This window comes from Calidris pugnax, unplaced genomic scaffold, assembly GCF_001431845.1.
Source record: "Calidris pugnax isolate Ruff unplaced genomic scaffold, ASM143184v1 scaffold262, whole genome shotgun sequence".
NCBI classification, from domain to species: Eukaryota; Metazoa; Chordata; class Aves; order Charadriiformes; family Scolopacidae; genus Calidris; species Calidris pugnax.
The window spans coordinates 1278557-1299190 of record NW_015091043.1 but is presented as its reverse complement, the minus strand read 5'-3'; the positions used below and the strand labels follow the sequence as shown (position 1 = coordinate 1299190).

Genomic DNA, 20634 nt, shown 5'->3' with positions numbered 1-20634 from the left:
GCTGATTGGGTTGTTCTTTGTGTGTCCTTTGTGTAAAGACCTGTCTGCTTTCGTGCTGACTGGCTAAAGATTTACGAGTCTTCTCATTTCTATAAATAACAAAGTATTTTTCTTGTGTGTGTTTCTATTATCTGTTGTAACAAACACTGCTGAAAGTCTACAAACTGCATTCCTGAGATACCCCTTTTTGCCCTCTTTGTTAATGTCTCCATGTCTGAATTAAAAATAACATTTCTTGCCTCTCATGTTAAAAACAACAGCTCAAAAATTCAACAAAGCTTGTTTGACAATTGAACCCGTTTACAGACATTGTGGGGCTTGGAAGTTCACACTTTGATGCAAATGGCCTTCAGAATTTTTAGTGAGTTCTAGTCATGAAATAGTTAAAATCTTTAGGTTTAAACCTTGAAGCCACCATCAGCCCTTCCTGACTTTACAGAGGTGGTCAGCTGCCACTTATCATCACCCTGAGTCTTTGCATCTGGGTTTGAACACAGTCAAGACCAAGTCCAAAAAACAAAACCAAGTCCAAAAAATAAAAACCAAAACCCCCCAAAAAGAGAGAAAGTAAACTATAGTGGAGCTGCATGAAAAATACCATGTTTCTGTCCCAGTGAAAAGCATGAGCAAGAAAACAGAAGACCTGATACATGGGATGCTGTTTACTTCAGTCAGTTGTGGAGTACGAAGCTTTAGAAGGTCTTGCTTTTTTGATGCACTCATAGCATATGCAGAATCTTTAAAAGTATTGTATTCCGTCTGAATTGCCATATGACTTTATTTGCAGATTTGTTTAAGTGTATGCTTTTTGTGTGTCAGTCAAAAGACATGTCCTACTGTTCTTTTGTAGAAATGCGTTGCCCAGTCCTCCAGAAACCCACAGGTGTAACAGTTCTCCCTCCCAGATGTGGGCTGGAGCCTGCTGTTTCTGGGACTGTGTGCCAGCTGAGCTGTCCCGAAGGATTCATCTTGTCAGGAGCTACAGAAGAATTAAGGTGCATTTCATTTGGAAGATGGAGTGCAAACATCCAGGAGGCTCTGTGCAAAGGTAGAGACCCACACAAAATCATTTCTGTGTACACGTTTGCAGGACTGAGGGGAAGCATGCAGCAAATAACTGAGTGAGGACAGGTTTGAACTCGGGAGAGCATGATTTAAACAGCCTGTAAGAAGTGTTGCCTGTGCCATTGTAGCTTAGCTGTCAGATTTGCTTGTAGTTTGTAATAAAAATGTGGAGTTCAGAGGTTGCTTGAGTACCATCTTATAGTGCTCATCATCAGCTTTCTCTCCTGGGATTCATCTCGTAAGTCTGTTGTTGGGAACCTGCCTGCTAAAAGGCCTGATGTGCAGGTAAATTTGAAATTTCAAAGTAGAAGCTAAAGCTCTTAGCTTAAAGATAGTCAAAGTGGAACCCATACTCCTAGTAAAACAACAATGATAATACTGGTTTAGCTCAGGTTTATGTAAGCCCTGTAGTCGGACCAAATCTGTACACACTGTGTAAACCCTGGCTGATAGACAGACTACAGAGGGATGGTTCATCTCAGTTGTCTTTGAACTAACTATGGCTATTGACATGCCCGGAGCAACAGTGTTTAAAAGTTAAGGCCAAAATTGCCTGAAACAAGTACAAGGAGTATAAAGATGGGCAGAAGATGGTTATGTGCATTTGAGTATGGTTCTGCCGTGTTTATCCATCTCTTCTAGAAATGTTAGGTTATTTATTCCCTTACACACATGCACACTGGGCTGGAAGGAGTTTGGCTTTAGATTATAGGAGGATACAAGCAAAAGTTTGTCTGGGAATATGTTATTCACTTCTTCGTGAACTATTGTGCTCCTAGAACTAATGCTTCTACCCCAAATTGGGGCCCTCACCAGCCACTGGGTGAAAGAACAGTACAGCAAACAGTAATGGCAGTCATCATGGTAGGTCACTTCAGAAACTGAGGTGGGAACTTTTTTCTCTGTAATGGCCAGGAAGATTTTATCCCTCTCTTTAAACATATTATTTCCCACTCTGTGATGGACCACATTGTTTTTCTGAATCTTTTTGTAAACCTGTGCCAAGCCACAGTTTTTAATATTTGATGGGATCCTAGCACAAGGCTGCAAGCTGAAGTGTTTGGATCAAGATAAAGCAGCATGGCTTGGATTCAAGCTTTTAGATATTACCAGTGCATAAAACCTTAAAATAAGAGGAACCAAGAAACTCTGAAGATTATTCTTCTCTAGTAAAAATGAACAGTTGCATTTCAATTGCTTTAATTCTTGTTATTGTCTCTCTCTATTTTGCTGCCAACATACTTGACCAGTTCAAAATAGCCATTTTCTGACTTATTTATTAGTCTTTTTACAGAATTTCACTTTTAAGTGGAATTTGCCCCAGCCTGAAGGCTGTGGTCAGGGGAGTGTGAACTGTAACTGGTAGTTATTTAAAAGAATGCATTTCTAATAAAATTTTCATCAGAATGAGTTCAGAGGAAGGCAAAAGCATTTGTATTTATTGCTTTGCACTTTTAATTATAGAGGTTTAATTTCCTAAGTTATGTCTTTACTGGAACTATTTAGCAATAAAAATATAAGTGATACCAGTTCTGAGTTGTTGTAAAGCCTCCGGGGCATAGATGAGTTCAGAGCTGAATGCTATTGTCCTTGTCTCATAAGTCTAGAGACCGTTCATCAAACAACACTACAGCAATAAAATAACCTGACCGCAAATGTTTTGGGAGGCCCTGTGCCAGGGAGATGAAGAAGTAGTTTAAGTATTTCAGAGAAACTTGAGGCTTAAATGTTGGTGGTGAGGTTACCCATATTGTACCACCAGTCCTTTGAAGTGATCCAGTGTTGTCACATGTCACATGAAGACTGCATTTGTCCTACATAATACCTTGTACCATCAGTTTTTTAAGAAACATTTCCAGCAACGGGTGCCAGAAATCTTGCCATTGCTTCTTGCAGGTTGCTTCCACACCATGCTCCGGGGAATCTGAGAGTCACTACTGGCTTATTCATTGTACATATATCATGCCACAAATACCTTTTTTTTTAAGTCACTGATTATCAGAAACAAGTGTTTACATCTGTACCTGTCATGTGTGTGGGCAGTGAAAGGATAGAAAAGCCATTCCTTCTTAATGACTTTATGTGTGTAATGAATGGATGAGTAAGAGAAACAAATTCATTCTGTGTTATTTATTCCTTGTTTTATGGTTGCGTGTAGAAACCAGAGTCTTATTATGCTAAGTGATGTACAAAAATAAAGCAAAACATAGTCCCTTCCCCCGAAGAATTCACTCTTTATGTATGAGTGTATGGGCAAAAATTAAAAAGAGTCAGAGACAGGAAGTTTGCAAAATTATGTGCATTTATATTCCATGCAGCACAAGAAAACAGTGGTTATAACAAGTTGCAATCTAACCATTATAGAGATTTTATTTTTATAATCCCACATATAAAAATAGTTTGTCTTTTTCTGGATCAGATATTGAAGCTCCTCGGATCCAGTGTCCAGAAAATATTGAGACTGAGACTCTGGAACATCATAACTCTGCTAATATCAGCTGGCAGGTACCAACAGCTGCGGATAACTCTGGAGATGAGGCAAGTTAAAATCTGTACATTTCACAGGAGGCAGTCTTTCTATGACTAGCTATTTCCAATTAGTTTTTTAAACCACTGGAATTTTTTTCTTCTGATAAGCAGGAGTAGAAGAAAAATCTGCTGAAAAGTTTGTATCTTGAGAATTCAGTATTTTCTGTCTATTTTCTGTTATGCAGTCACAGGACGCTCTGCATAGTGTTTAAGTGCATGAAATCTCATATGGTTAATTTATGCAGTCAAAAGAAAGAATGTGCCCTGTTTATAAGATGGAGACAGCTGCTTTAAAAATGAACTCTTAGAATGTGAAGAAGTTTAATAAACTCTTCTCAGAAGGAAGTAAACCAGTTCATTAATCTAAGAGGCTAACAAGAACACACTGTGATAAGTAAAAACGCATTTCAGCTTCCCAAGCAACAAAGAAAAATCTCATTTTCCTATCCAATGCAAAGTTCAGACCTGGGCCTTTGGCTACTATGGGTATTAGAGGTCTGGAAAAGGAGTTACAAGGAAAACTTGCTCCAGAGCTGTTTTGTAAAGGATAACATTCCCTACAGGCTTAGACACGATCAAGTTACAGCAGCTGAATGCTTTATCATGAGTCAGCAGAGAAATAGTGACTCCGTGTGTGCTTCTAATTTTCTGCAAACACAAGATTTTTTTGCACTTGGAAACTGTGAGCTATCGCAGTGAAAAAGGTTTAAGTTCACACATTTTTTGCTGTAATGTAGCCGTGGTCAGGTACTGTCGCTCTGCTGACACAAGGTCATTCACTGAACTGTAGAAACCAGGTTACTAAGGCAGTTCTTTTAAGAAGTTCTTTAAGACAGTTACAACCCATATGAAAGAGTCGTAGACAGCATGTAAATGTCATTTACTTCAAATGCAGAGTTCCTTGGCGGTGCCAGATGTTTTGAAGCATCTGTGGGCTACTCACTTGTAAAGATACGTAGATTAAAACTGGATATGTAAGTACTTAGAGCCCACAACTGCCCCACTCATCCCCCGGGTCTGCTGCCCCTGCATCTGGAGGCAGCATGCGTTCTCAGCCGTGTGTTCTCACGTGTGGTCAGTGCAATGAGACAGACTGGAGTTGGTCTTGAGTTTTCTGAATGCACAGTGGTGTAAACCACAGCAGGTCAGGGTCCGGATCCTGACTGAGTAAATCCCTGTGGCTGCAGAGGAGGCAAGTCTTGAGAAGGGGAGCGGAGCACTATGTTGCAAAGTCCACCGTCATTACTTGAAGAGGCTATTTGTACTAAGAATGAGTAGGCTTGATGCTGAAGAACATTATTTTGTGACTGTTTCTTGAAACACGAGTGTTGTGATTACTAAACAGCTTTGGTTTTTAAATAACAAGTGTTTTCCTATAAAAGGTCTCAGTTCGCGTTACCCCAGCTTTCATACCACCATTTCTTCTGCCAATTGGCGAAGTTGCCATTACTTACACAGCGGCTGATAAGTCGGGCAATGAGGCAAGCTGTACCTTCAGTGTCAAGGTTATTGGTAAGTGCTGGTAAAAATCAGTGGGGAATAGTCTGTCATGGTTGAAAACAACTGATTTTGTGCAGAAAGAGACTATAAGTCACTGTGGCTGTGTGTGCAGGTATAAGCCCAGGAGTAATATCACCTCCATAACTGCCTAGCTGATTTTGGGTCACAGTTTGCATAATGTGCAGTCATTGCCCCCAGATCTTTGGTTTGGGTTGTGTTTTGTTCTATTGCTCATTCTGAATGCTAAGATTTCTCCTCATATTAGTAGATTAAATGCTTTTTTGTGTTGCCACTTACTGCCTTCATCATATATATATTTATTTTTTGCTTGAGAGAGTCCAACAAAACTTCCAAGGTTCTCACACGTTGCTGATGCAAATCATTGTTCAAGTATGCCTGACAGACAGCTGTGTTACTTAGCAGTCCTGTTAAACAAGGTTTGCTGTGTAAAAAGCAAACACAATACAGAAACCATGAGTTCAGTGGCAGAATTATTGTCCATTCCCTCAGCATCTACCACTCGCAGCAGCTTACAAGTGTGCACCTAAACTTTGTTGTATCTTCTGATGTAACTTAAAACTGCCGTTTACTTGGCTTCTTCTGATTATAGATTTCATGGCAGCAGTTCAGTAAGCTAATGTCATGCCATCCCTTCAAATTCTGCAGATGCAGAACCTCCTGTAATTGACAGATGCAGATCTCCACCACCCATGCAAGCATTAGAGAATGAGTACCCAGCAACATGGGAAGAACCACAATTTTCAGACAATTCAGGTGAGATAGTGCACCCCAAAACATGCACGCAACAGTGAAAGGCTGCGGGAACTCCAACATGTTCACCCTTGATCCCTTGGATTTTAGGATTTTTTTGACCTTTTTTTTACTTACTTATTTTTAAGAACACATAATTTGGAATATGTTCTTTCATTTCCTTCTCCATTTGTCAAGGTTGGGTGTGATGTTTTAGGTTGTCTTTTAACACTTCTAGGTGCTCCACTGACTGTGACTAGAACCCATGCACCTGGAGATCTCTTTCCCAAAGGAGAGACAACAGTTCAATACACAGCTGTGGATCCCTCTGGCAATAACAGGACATGTGAGATCCACATTGTCATCAAAGGTTTGTTGCCTTTATCTTCTGGTCAAGAGTGTATGGCATTGTTTCAACTGAATATCATAAAGGATGCAATGTGACTCCATTTTTTCATTTAGCCTGCACCTTTTCTTTTATGTATTCCTGTTTTATATTGGGGTAACTTGAGGACGGTCAGGATATTTGTTAGTACCAATGAATAAAGCAGTGAGTTTGGTCCTGGACATTCAAATCGGGCCACAAGAGCGCTGAAATTGTGATTCATTAAGCAGTAGAACTTACAGTAATTGATCCACATTTTTCTCAGTGACAGATATCATGTGAAATGAATTAATAGGTGTTACTGAAGTCTTACTGCAAATCTGTAGGTAAAAAGGAAAACTTCATGGAAATATTTCTATAATCACCTACAAATATTGTAGCAGATACTAGAACACTCTTTAGATTTTAAAAGCTATCTGTACCTATATATATACGGGTGCATTTGTGTTTATTGCATAGGCACCTTTCCCCCACGGTTCACATTCTTCTTTAAAGGCCAATCAATAATTTGGAAGGTGAAGTATTATGGATGAAAATTCTACTTCATCTCTGCTCTCTGGTGCTTATGTCTCAGTTGGACATTTCTATAAAAAAAATCTGCTACTGAAGAAAGAATTTAAAATCACGCTGACTGGTATTTTGGTTATAGGTTTTAGAAAAGGTAAGTTGCAAATGGATGTGCTGGTCTCTGATTTGCTGTAAATCTTAGCAAGAGCAAGCCGGTGCTTAAAATCGGCTTTATTTTAAGTTCTACACCACCTCAGACTTTGTGGTTCGGTGTTTTTGACATAATGTTTTCAGACATTCACAATCTCCTTCACAATTGGCCTGTAAAATAAATCATAACTGGAATTTTACAGTCAGTGTCTCCTAAGATGATTCTGACAAGTCCATGTGCTGTTGCAATATTGCAGAATGTATAATATTTATTTCAGAATTCAAGATGTAATGTAGTTTACTATAACCTATTGTACAAAAGTTCATGTAAAAACTTAATGTTTTGTATTATCTTAGTAAGTACATACCTTGGATGAAGTACAGAAAGGTTTGGGTCTTGCATTCCTGGGTGGTTTTTTTTCATTTCTCACATGTATCATAATTTTTTTAAGTCTTCATGTTTCTGGATTTCAAATTCCAGTGGCAGAGTTTGAGAATAATTTTGCAGTGTCCTGATCCTGCCTTTATAGAAGTAAGAAATAATACTTCCACAGACTTCAACAGAGGCAAGATCAGGCTGATAATTAGGTACTTTTGGAAATCTTATCAGTGCTGTTTTCTGGTGTACTTTCTCACTTCACCACATTCATCAATATATAAATCTTTGTATTTTTCATAGGTTCACCCTGTGAAATCTCCTTTGAGCCTGTGAATGGTGATTTTAAATGCACGTCAGATGAAGCAGGAGTTAATTGCACATTGCACTGTGCAGAGGGTTATAGTTTTTCAGAAGGATCGAGTGAAAACTACTATTGTGCATATGAGGATGGTGTCTGGAAGCCGCCTTATTCTCCAGAGTGGCCTGGCTGTTCTTGTATGTCTTACAGTTATTAAAATGAATCTGCAACTCATCAAACGCTATGTTTACTGAGGAAGTAAATGAAAATATTTTAGAAATTATGACTTCTATTCGTAATGATCTCTGTCCTCTGCCTCCAAATGTTACAAATATTGTGAAAGAATGCCTGAAAGTTCCTACATATATTATTTCAGAAGCTGTCTAAAACACAAAAGTAGCTGTGAATTTGAATCCTGAGAATCACAAAATAACAAATATGGCAAAGTAGACAAGTTCTGCCATTATTTTGAATTGGTATTTGAAACAGTTTGTTTACAAACACTAGCAGTGTCTTTTCAATAGGAATTTCAACAGTATTTGCAACTTACTGGTCCAAACACACAGTGTGTGCTGTGCTTACATACTAATTATCACCAAATCAGAAGCATTTATGTATTTGCTTTGAGGTGAATATGTGCAAAGCTTTGTTTGTGGAATTTCCCAGCTTTGGTGACATTTTAATAATAAATTAAAGCTACATATGAAGCCAGTCTTGGCACCATGTTGCATCTGCTTCCATCAGAGTGGATTCTTTGCTTTCAGCAATTGAGAGCAGTGTTTCAACCAATGAGAGCAGTGTTTCAACCAAATGAGAGTTATGTTTCAGAGCTACCTATCAATTCAAAATCTGTTAGTTGGACAATTAGGGACTTTGATTTGCTTAAATTCTGGATGAGAGTTTTCTTATTTAGCCTAGAAAGATTAGTAATAGGTCTTCTAATATTTATTTATTCTCTCTCAGTAGAAAGTAAGTATGGAGTGTAGTCGACAGTTTACTGATTTCTCCCATTAACAAAATGCTGAAATAGATAAATGGCAGACCTTTTTTAAATGTCTGTTGGCTTCCCCAATAAATTTGATACCTGTCAAATGGTCATATTCAACTGCATTGCCTGAGGTGTGCATGGTCCATTTCGATGTGTGAAACATGGGGAATGTAGATTGCTGATGTAAAGACAATGCTTCTTAACTTAGTGTATTCCAGTTTTAGCCTTAATGATCTTGCTTTTAGCTCTGAAACTCCTGCACTGACCAGTAAAAATTTATTTCTCCAACATTTTTCAGTAAATCGTTTTGCAAACCATGGGTTCAAATCCTTTGAGATGCTCTACAAAGCAACACGATGTGATGACAACAGCCTTCTAAATAGCTTTACTGATGCATTCCAGAGTGCACTTGGTAAAATGGTAGGTTAGTAAATACTCCTTCCTTTTACATACGTTTTAGAAAATGTACCTCTTTGTTACTTTTCCCAGCCAACTAATTTCATACAAGGAAAATGCTTGTATGAAGAACAGAAACTGCTAAAATGCTTGTATGAAAACAGAAACCGCTAAATGAAATTTGTGATTTTTCTGTAGATGACAAGTCTCCTTTAAAAATAAATGATTCACTGGTGTTTTAATGTAATTCAATTCAGTCTTCAACACGGTGCTATATAGGACACAATTCATAAAATTGTCCAATTCTATGTGTGGAACCTGGAGTGCCTGGCACTCACAGATTTTCAGTAGGCTTCCAAAGAGAACCTCTACAGTTTTGAAAACCCCAGTCAATTGTCCCCTAACCTCAGTGTTGTTTTTGAAAGTTGGATGTGATTATAAAATATCTGTATATTATATAAGTATGTATAACATATAGCCATATAACATAAATGAATATACGTGATAAGTTCCACATCTGGTCCAGGCATTTAAATGCTGTAGTAGAGATTTAAATAATTTGCTTAAATTTCTTGAGTTTCTTAAGTTCTCACTCATATCTTTAAGAACTACAAGACACTGAATTTGAAGGGGTAACATGCTCCTTCTCTACCATGTCTCTTGCTTTTCACTTCAATATCACAGTCTGGCTTCTTATCTACTGTCTGTCCTCAGCTGCAAAGCAGAAGCAGGAGGACTTTGAGTTTTGGTCTCAGAAGTGGATGTCAGTTTCTAGTGTGATAGCATCGTTCCAGAAGAAAACACTATACAATTACAGATTTTTTTGCAGGTCAAGACCCATATGCTAAAGGCTTCTCTACTAAGTAAAAAGCACTATTAGCAAATGCAGCTAATGGACAAAGTCCTGCATCTTTGGAATATATGTCAGTAGCCCTTGTCAAATGGCTGAAAACTTACACCAGGTTCCATTGCTTAGACTTTTACTATCGGCAAGCAAAAGTTAATAAGGGAAAAAATGCATAGTGACTTGCCCAAGCAATTACATCAAAATGCAACAATCTGGGAAAACAATCAAAAAAAGCTGTTTTGAATAGACCTATTCCTATTCTCAACCATTTGAAATTCTAGCAGAGATCCGAAAAGAGGGGAGGAATCAGCAGGAGCCATCTTTCCAATGAAAATTGATGTGGAAAAAGCAAAGCAATTCCAAAACATGACCTAGAGCCCAACTGTCTTGAAACCTTCTGGAAAAGAAACATAGATTTTATCAAATATCATGCATCCATCTGTTCTTATCTAATCTCCACTGATTTTATGGAGAGAAGAAATCAACAATACTAGAAAGGTTTCTGTTGAGTTTTCTTTTCTGTAATTTCTGTCCTTCTCAGATGGTTTCCCTCGTTCTCTGAGGTCCCTTGTGGGATGCTTAAGTCCCTTTCCATGGGTAGGGAGAGGTGGATATGAAGAAGTAAGGCTAGACACAAAGTGACAGCGTTGTCCTAAACCAGACAGAATTACAAGTTACATAGCTGGAAAAACCACAGATGTTTTCAGAGATGTCATCTCTCCTGTCATCTTCAGCAGGAAGAAACAAACTGAACTTGATTTTGTATTTTGGGATTTCACATGTAAGAGTAGTTAACTGAACTGAAGAAACATGTTATAAAAAAAGATCTTCTATAACAAAAAGGTTGTATGCCTACAAGTTGCCATCTTATTTCCCAGCTGTATCAATAGAACATACTTCCTTCAGCAGACCTTGCCAGGCATATAAGAGACATGAAAGGATAATTCTAGTGTGTCTGGCAGGACCAGTACTTTACATTGTAACTAGAAGTTTTTATAAGTTGAGGGTGGGGCCTATGTGGGTTTATTTTTTAATGTTATTTTTCTTTATGTTGGAAGGTCCCATCATTCTGTAATGATGTTGATGATATTGACTGCAGATTGGAAGATCAGACACAGAAGCATTGCTTGGAATATAATTATGATTACGAAAATGGATTTGCCATTGGTAATTATATATTGCCTAGATTCTTAGCTATCCAGGTTTAATGCAGCATAATTCCTTTTGTTCTGAAGTACACAATGTGTTGTGTGAGGTATTTTTTTCATAGTATCTATAGACCTCTTAAGATACTAAACAATTACATAATAGGTTTATAAATATATTATGGAAATATTTGCTGTTTGGTTGTGATACTGCTTCCTATACAGTGTAGAGGAAAACTTTACTGAGATGCCTCATGATGGGAAGGGTTAAAAAAGCACAAACCTGCTTGGTTAGCCTGGAAGAAAGTAACTTTTTAAAAACATACAGTTTCAAAATACTGAAAAAGTAGGGTAGATGGTTCTGGATATTATTAAGAAAATCAGGAGCATCACTGATGCTGGTTCAGATCAGCACACAGCACAGTACCTTCACAGTGCAGAGCTATACAATTTGAATTTTGCCCATTAGCTATGAAATTGCTTCCTGTCTGCAAGGGCAGGTTTTGCAGGATGACTGACTCTATATCAGAGTGAAAATTCTGACAAGTCCTAGTGATTATTCTCACTTTGCTTTATGCCAAGTAACTTGTCATTTTCAGTCCATTTTTGGACATGTTAGTGTCCATGTTGTACTGCTGCTATTCTAGGCATTTCTCAGTCCCATGGGGGTGCTCAGAGCAGAAAAGCTAAAAGCAGGTAGCTGACATTAGCAGGAGGCATTTTGGCAGATCAGCATCAGCATACGTATTCTGTCATCGGACTGTGGCTCTTTCACAGGTTTATGGTGGAGTTACTTGATAGAACTTCCCGCTTATTCTCACCTTTTAATCATGTTTCACTGAGTTTAAAAGCACATTTGTTTGTAATCAGACACAGGGGGAGCTGGGAGGAAGGAGGGCCTGGGTGTTCAGTTTGCAGTTGTCATCAGGGTAAGGATGAATACTGGTGACAGCTGCAGCTAACTTGTAAAAGCTCTTGTAGGAAAGAGTGTTGAGGACATGGGGTGTAGGGTCCTATTCTTTTCTGGGTCATGTCAACCCCTTATCAGAATAACCTTGTTGCTGTTTTGCTGGAGTTTCACATCATCTTACACTGGGGAGGCAGGAGAGGAGAACTCCCCTCAGCTCATAAGAAACAGCAGTTTAGAAAATTACATGTGGAATTCTCACATGGTGTTAAGAGCAAAGCTGTGACACTAATTTCCACTGTAAATTAAACATAATCTAGGTTACTGCTAACAGTAATTAGCAGATTATTTTTATCTTCATGTTTTTAAAAGAGCTGGGTCAATGAAATAGACCATGCGGCTCTAGACTTAGTCATTATGAAAAGGTAGATTATGTTTTACATTTACAATTGTTTTACGGTTTCTGGTCAAGTGTGCTATGGGCGAAGAATGTTATACAGGGGGTGAACTTGACTCACTATGTATAATAGGAAATGCAGGTCTGGGGGGAATAAAGTCATAAGGTAATGCTACCAGCCTTTTCTGAGAGGGCAGGTGACGGCAGAACTATTCAGGAGTTGTGAGAAGATGTGATGGAGACATGTGCCATAGACCATGTTGTCTGCAATTGAGCAGGAAGAGGAAGAGGGAGCAAGGTGGAATTGTTTAAGATGTTGCTGGTGTGGGAGGGTCCATGCAAGATAGGGGAAGTGAAAGAATTGTGGCCTGTAACTTTTAGAGTAATACTTTAAAGCTTTGGCTAGCTCCACAAAATTCAGGATCTCTAAGATACCAGCAAGGAGTGAGACTGGTTTCTCATTTTTCTTTAGTCAAAATGCTGGTATAAGAGGCATGTGTGTGGAGGCAAAGCCAGCACACTTTGTCTCTGGAGCTTTAAACAGACCCCGTTCTATTGGGGATGTATTTTAGAAATACGTACAGGCACTTACTTTCCACATGATGCTGCTTCTCTTTTTCTTCTTTCTTAATGCCTCACAGGACCTGCTGGCTGGGGGACAGCAAACCAGTTGGATTATTCCTATGATGATTTTGTTGATACAGCACAAGAAGAAGACTTATCCAAGCGTCTCTCTGCCTCTGTAAAGGCAGCACCTGCTCGAGTCAAAAGGCATAAGTTGAATGTTCCAATGACCGACCACAAAATCAAGTTAATATTTAACATCACAGGTGAAAGAAGTCAAAATATCATCCTTCTCTTATTGCTTCCTTTTAAAAAACGTGTTTCTAATACATTCAGTAAAACTTAGTCTTCAGTTCACAAAGTCTGCTGGAGATGCAGAAGGCAGTTTTTTGGAGTTGTTCACAACCCCATTTCATCACAGACTTTCTGCCTGGGGGCAAGTTCATAGTCTTATGTTCATGGAGAGCATTGTGCACATGGCCTCCTTTCCACTTACCATTGGCAAGCTTGAGTGTCACACTGTTGATGTACCCCAGAGTATGGGGTGCTGACTGTAAAATCCGTGTGCTTTTTTGTGTTTTCTGTTTGTATCCCAGCTAGCGTGCCACTGCCTGATGAAAGGAATGATACATTGGAACTGGAAAACCAGCGGCGGCTCCTTAAAACTCTGGAGACGATCACGAACAGGCTGAATAGGACTCTCAATAAGGAGCCCATGTATTCTTTTCAGTTTGCATCCGAACTCATTGTAGCTGACAGCAACTCACTGGAGACTGAGAAGGCCTTTCTTTTCTGCAGGCCTGGTTCTGTGCTGAGAGGAAGAATGTGTGGTAAGCCAGATAACTTGCTCCTTACGTGTATTTGGAATCCTTTTGAAAAGCAAGGTTTTAGAGGATGTTTGCAGAGGGTTATGGTTTGACACAGTCCAGGGCTTGTGGTCTCCCAGAACAATAAACTGCAAAAATGCTTTGCGCAGTTTGACTTCCAGAGAATGTTTATGTTCCTAACTAAGGCCTGTGGAAAAGGGATGCTTTTGTACCCAGAATTCCACTCCCATGGGGAAGTCAGGCATATCCACACTTGGTGATACACAGGAAAACCGTGCTTGGAATGCAGTCTTTTAACCCTATTAGTCTTGTGGGTGATGTGTAGCTAAGATAGGGAATTGGATTCCATTTTCTGTGCATAGTGAGATCTTTGCTGTGTTCCAGAGAGGTACCTCATTTGCTGTGGAACAGAGTCATGTTTCACATAAACAGGGTTTGACAAAATGGGATCTCTAGAGGCAAGACAAGTGTGTATGACTGTGCATTCTGAGGGGACCCTTATGTTTCCACCATTACAGTCAACTGCCCTTTGGGTACCTATTATTCCCTGGAGCATCATACCTGTGAAAGCTGCTGGACTGGATCCTACCAAGATGAGGAAGGGCAGCTGGAATGCAAAAGTTGTCCATCTGGTACCTATACAGAGTATCTGCACTCTAGGAGCATCTCTGAATGCAAAGGTAAGAACTTTGTCTTCTTCCAACAGCCACTTCTGAATGCCTGGTGCATCCTTTTGGTCCATCAGACTATTGGAATGAGGTTAGCCTGTGGAATGAGCAGTCCTAACTGCCCCTTGATACATATGTAAAGAGAAAAATCCAGGTCTTCACCGCTGCTGTGGCATGCAGGATACCTGGGCAGATGTTTGAAGAAGAACTGACCTTTGAAGCTTTTTGTCATTTCTGTCTTCATTCTGTGAGATTGAGCCCATTTTGCAGAGACTAATACACTTAAAACAATGCTATTCTTTTCCTTGCCAGCCTCTCTCCATCCTCCCATAGTCAAAGATGAAATCTCTGCATCCTACACCACAGTGCTCTGGCACGGAGCACCTCAGCACCACAATCTCCTTGTTACGTGTTCTGGAAAATAAGTTGCTAGTTTTATTTCATGTTTATTGTCTTATCATTGGTTTTATTGATTAAAAATGAGTAACTGAGTTGCAATAAGTCATCTGTGAAGCTGATAAAAATATAATTAGCTGATTAATAATTCACAATGCACTATCAGTCACTTACCACAATGCCTTTTTTTTTTGACCCTTTGTACCCATTAAATCCTTCAGAGTAGAGTAAACTCTAGAAATAAAAGTCCCTGTGTCATGTATTGTGATTGCAGCATTACTTTCAGAGATTAGGAGCCATGTTTCCTGTTGGACATTGCTTAATCTTTATGAATTCTTCTGCCTTATAGCTCAGTGCAAGCAGGGAACATATTCACCTAATGGTCTTGAGACCTGTGAAACATGTCCACTTGGCACATACCAACCAGCATTTGGATCCAGGAGTTGCATCTCTTGCCCAGAAAATACATCAACAGTTAAAAGAGGTGCAGTGGATGTCTCAGCTTGTGGAGGTTTGTAACAAAAAGGGCTATTAAATTTTTTTAATTAAATTCTAGGAATTTCTAAATGTTGTTTAAACATCAGCTAATCTAGTCTAATCCAATCCATCTGCCTAAGATTGAATTCCACTTCTGATTAAGTGTGGACCAAGCAGGATTTCCCAGCAAAATTGCAGGTCATTTCCCGATACCCTGATTATTTCAAATGCCCTCCTTCTCATTTCCAAGATGGATTCTCATCTAAAGATTAATAAAATAAGATATATGATACATGAAAATAAAATCTTTTCCCTTACAGAAGAGAAAGGGAATATCAGGATGTTTGTCACTATTGTCTCTGGAACAGCTTCCACAATCTTCTGTACAAAAATGCTGAATTTTTACACAGTTTCTTCTGTAACTTTTTTCAAGAAATTGTCCTCAACTGTTTTTGGGAAGCTTTGCCAGAAGGATTTGCAGGGGAAATAGTCTTGAAGGAAAAAAAAAATTCTAAAAAAAAAAAGTGTGAGAGATGGAAGGGAAGTTACGTTTGAAAGCTGTCTCCAGAGCAGCATAGGGAATAGATAGATAGACAGAAATATTCCCAGATATTTCCGTAGTTCTTTGAGAGCCACTTGTCACCTAACAGCACAATTTAAATAAGCATTTCTTAGAGCTGTGAATTCCTGGTAGGTTTCACCCTGTTCCTTTAAGTCTGAGGAGAAACTGGGGGGCAGAGGAGAGGAGATAACCAGTAAGAGGTAGGGGGGAGGTAGAGTGGAGGTTCAAGTGATCACTCAAAAAATGTTCTTTTGTTCTTGCAGTACCATGTCTTGCAGGCGAGTTCTCTCGTACAGGTTTGACACCTTGCTACCCTTGTCCCAGAGACTACTATCAACCAGACCCGGGAAAGTCCTACTGCTTGTCTTGTCCCTTTTATGGAACAACAACAGTCATTGGTGCCAGATCCATCACAGATTGTTCAAGTATGTCAAATTGTCTCTGCTGGAGAAAGTGAATAGAGGGAACATCAAAAGGGTGGCCAGGCAGTAGTCTTAGCAGAAAACATCAATTTCCTAACAAATGTAGACCTCCAATTTCAACCAGTGAAGTTCACAGCTGGTTTTGCCTAATGGTTGTTGCCTCTGTGTTATGTAGGAGTGGCTCTGTGATACATACCAAAGCTCAATAACAGAGCATACATCTACAGAGTGTGTATACACACACACACACACGTTGTACATGTTTACTATATATACACTATAAAGAGAGTCATATGACATCCAAATGCATATACACAAATATCTATGTGCATGTATGTATGTGTATAAATACACATAAAATATATTTTATAGGTACACATAGATTTGTTTTAGAAACGTATGTGCTTACAAATACATAAGTGTAATATATATATAAAATACTGTGTGGTTACTGTAAAGTTTGTTTTTTATTCCCACGAATTCACTTTTTTCAGCATATATTTAGCTTCATTACTAACATGCAATTATTACATCTTCGTGTAATAGGGAGGGACCTTTCCATACAGTATTATTAACACAACTTTCGTATCTTTCCTCTTTAGGTTTTGGGTCCACTTTTTCAGCAGCTGAGGAAAGTGTAATGATGGTACCAGCCTCTCCAGAAAATATCAGCAAGCAGTACAAAGTCAGCAGTCAGGCAAGGACAAGATATATTTTCCAGTGTTATCTCAAATGAAAGAAAGAGTGCCTTATGCAGCCATAAATGACTTAAGACCTTTTTAAATGTAATTGTTATGCTGACTATATTTTCTGAAGACATGAGAGCGATGGTCATGACAGGAACACACATACTTTCTTTCTGGTCATAGAAGCACTTTTGCTGAACAAAGCAGACTGCATCAGCTGTTGGCGATCTTAAATTCTGGACTTGAAGCCTTCACCTGATGCATGAAATATATATATCACACTTATAAAAGAAGTGTAAACTCCATGGTGGAGGTTCAGCCAATCTATAAAAAGTACATTGACCACACTCAGATGTCTTCCGTATGCTGAATTGCAGAAAATCCTACCAGGTATCTAAGTCCCAGTTATAAAATCTTTGTTTTACATATTGCAACATAGATACACTAGAGGGGAGGCAAGCAGAGCTCCCTTCTGCAGTGGGTACCCGCTTTGAAACACGGGCAACTCCTCATGTAATAGAAACTGCTCCAGAAACAGTGTTTGCCAGAGATGCCCCCCTTCCCCTGCCACCTACCCCCGAGTCTGTAACTCTGACAAGACAACTTTGTTTGAGTCTGAAGTTAGGATGTTGTGAAAACAGGAGCAAAGATGACTGATGGTAAATTTGGCCTGAATCTTTATATAACATATGGGCAGATGACAAACTGATCTCTTGTGGTTTTATTTGACCATTTACTCAAGGGCTGAATTCAGGTTTGCTACGTTAGAAAAAAAATAATGCCATACAGTGAAGTTCCCCACCAGTTCACCTGATGACCCGTAGCAGGAAGTGATTAGCCAGTGTAAAAGGATGCAAAGTGGAGAACTGTCATATAAAAGATAGTATGTAAAATGTCACCTGTTAATCATGGCTAAGAAAGTTCTAAGGGAACAAATGTGATGATCACATTTTGCTGGTTTTGTTCCACCTGTATTTCCACCTTCACTGTAATTGTGTTATTCTTGCCTCCAGCAGGTCTTTCATGAGTGTTTCCTGGAACCATGCCACAATAATGGGACATGCAAACAGTTGGGAACTGGATATATTTGCATATGCCCACGTGGATATACAGGTAAAAAACAGAGAAGCAGGTGGAAGAGCTAACATGTCTATACATACCTTAACATGAGCAAGCATAAGGGAGCAAAATATTTCAGTGCAAGAGTATAGCCTAACTAATTGCAACATCCATTACAGATTTACCATAGATAAGAAAAGAAGTAGTTCCTCAAAAGAAATGTTCTCACTGAATTATATTGTGTTTGGCAAAAAAGGATTTTGAATGGAATTTCTTTTAGTTGAGCAAGTGGATTTGAAAATCCTATCACTTGACAGTGTGATTAGCAAAAGCTGGAAATTTGCACTCTCAGCAGCTAATTCCACCAGATCTGCCTGTATTCCTTTTCACTGTTAGCTTCCCAGTTGCTTGTCATGGATGGAAATATTTGACACAGCTATGACTTAGCAGCAATTCAAAATTTAGTAATGATTTGAGGCATATCAAAAGGTTGAATTTTAGCAGCACTTAATCATTAACCAATTTAAGGATTTACAAAGTCATTTAACAAAATAATTGAAGAGCAACTTAATTACAGATTCAAAAGATGACAAGATTCACAGTAAATTACAGTGAGGTGTCCTAAATCAACACATACACATATGAGCACAAGCATACAAGCCCAGACCACTCAAGGGGGTCACACACACACACAGACACACGTGACCAAAGATCCCTTCGCAGTGGGCGACTCCAGTGAGGCAACGGGTGCCCCTTTTGACTCCTTACACGTGCACAGACAGAAAGTATTTGGACCCACTAAAGTATAAGAACAGTCACATTCATAAAAGTTCATGTGTATATTAGAGACACGTGGATAGAGAGGTAGGTGAAAGAGAGGCTAGCCTATGTTTAAAATTTCATTCTTCTAGAGTTTGGAGTAAATACTCACAATGCATCAACATTCCTCAGTAGATGATAACAGAGACTTGAGAGGGTTGACTCGTCCTGGCCTTTTAATCATAGAATCATAGAATTTCCCAGGCCGGAAGGGACCTCCAAGGGTCATCTAGTCCGACCTCCCCGCAGTCAGCAGGGACACCCCCAACTAGACCAGGTTGCCCAGGGCCTCGTCGAGCCTCTCCTTGAATATCTCCAGGGATGGGGCCTCAACCACCTCCCTGGGCAACCTGTTCCAGTGCTCCACTACCCTCACAGTAAAGAACCCCCTTCTAATCTCCAATCTAAATCTGTTCCCCTCCAGCTTGAAGCCATTTCCCCTCGTCCTGTCACTACAGGCCTTTGTAAACAGGCTCTCCCCAGCCTTCCTGGAGGCTCCCTTCAGGTACTGGAAGGCTGCTATTAGGTCACCCCGGAGCCTCCTCTTCTCCAGGCTGAACAACCCCAGTTCCTTCAGCCTGTCCTTGTAGCAGAGGTGCTCCATCCCCCTGATCATCCTTGTGGCCCTCCTCTGGACCCTCTCCATCAGGTCCATGTCCTTCTTGTATTGAGGGCTCCAGACCTGCACACAAGTCTCCAGGTGAGGTCTCACCAGAGCAGAGTAAAGTGGCAGAATCACCTCTCTGGACCTGCTGGCAACGCTTCTTTTGATGCAGCCCAGGATGCGATTGGCCTTCTGGGCTGCAACTGCCCACTGCCTGCTCATGTCCAGCTTCTCGTCCACCAGCACCCCCAAGTCCCTTTCCTCAGGGCTGCTTTCCAACACCTCACCCCCTAGTTTGTATTGGTGGCGAGGATTGTTCCGGCCCAGGTGCAGAACCTTGCACTTGCTCTTGAGATATCTGCTGGAGTGGCATCCCAGCTTAGGGGAGATGCTGGTCACAGCCCACTGCAATCCAGAAAAGCTCAAAGGGTCTTTCTGGAATTGCTACTTATAGGGTCCAAGGTACTTTCACCAGGTACTTTTCCACTTCAGCCCAACTCAGAAAATGGGATATTCTGGTACTTTCCACCAGTTGCGCAAGCCTAGAACTTGTTAGATCTTGAAGTTCTGGTGTCTCTCTGGGCCACGATCCATAAATTGTCAGGAGTGACCAATTACCGCTGTTGATAAGAGACAGGACCCAGGTGAGCTAAAGGGTCTACACAATGTTCTGGTCCACTACCTTTCACTTTCTTTCTTTTATGTTGGACCATTGTGTGCCCCATTAGGTGTTAATGGGTTGACATAACAATTCTGGTCCATTGCATTATTAAGTGTCCCAGTTTGGGGGGCAAATCACACAAAGGATGGAGTGGCCTCAAGGAGGTATGGGAGGAATTGCACCACCAAATTGCTTCAAAGCAAACAGATGACTTACTGTTCAGCTATTATCAAGAAGTTGTTGTCCCAAATCTGGGTTCTTTACCCAGTGCGCAAGCCAATAACACAGAGAGCAGAGGTATTGCCAAGTTCATTCCATTAATGTGCAGAAATTGGGTGGTCGTCCCAAGGGAGCACACCTTTGTTTCAAAAATTCCCCTTTTTATACACTGATCATTTCATATTCTAGCAGTTAGTACACATTCATTGTTATTCTCTTTAATGATTGGTCGAGATTTCTTCACTTCCTATGTAAATTAGCACATAGACTCTGTTTTCTCCTTCCAGTGATCTCTTTTGAGGAAGTGGTATCATTTGGATAGGTGGTCAATGAGTCGGTGGTCGCAATCTTCCCCTGAAGAAATTCCCTTTACCTATTTCTCCTCTAATCTTGGCAGTTCTGTGTGGTTTTCACGGTTTGCTGACCA

General features: G+C 39.9%; 1 protein-coding gene across 1 annotated transcript in view; it reads left to right on the top strand.

Annotated features, from left to right (window-relative positions):
- Positions 1-20634, top strand: part of SVEP1 (sushi, von Willebrand factor type A, EGF and pentraxin domain containing 1) — a 131896-nt gene that overhangs the window by 55368 nt on the left and 55894 nt on the right. Inside the window, exons 7-21 of the mRNA XM_014956427.1 lie at positions 851-1048; positions 3485-3603; positions 4977-5106; positions 5761-5868; positions 6083-6214; positions 7566-7760; positions 8850-8971; positions 10853-10961; positions 12885-13073; positions 13404-13637; positions 14153-14314; positions 15048-15209; positions 16001-16162; positions 16762-16856; positions 17862-17958. Of these exons, the coding sequence (XP_014811913.1) occupies positions 851-1048; positions 3485-3603; positions 4977-5106; positions 5761-5868; positions 6083-6214; positions 7566-7760; positions 8850-8971; positions 10853-10961; positions 12885-13073; positions 13404-13637; positions 14153-14314; positions 15048-15209; positions 16001-16162; positions 16762-16856; positions 17862-17958 (2214 nt within the window). The remainder of the gene's footprint in view (positions 1-850; positions 1049-3484; positions 3604-4976; positions 5107-5760; positions 5869-6082; positions 6215-7565; positions 7761-8849; positions 8972-10852; positions 10962-12884; positions 13074-13403; positions 13638-14152; positions 14315-15047; positions 15210-16000; positions 16163-16761; positions 16857-17861; positions 17959-20634) is intronic.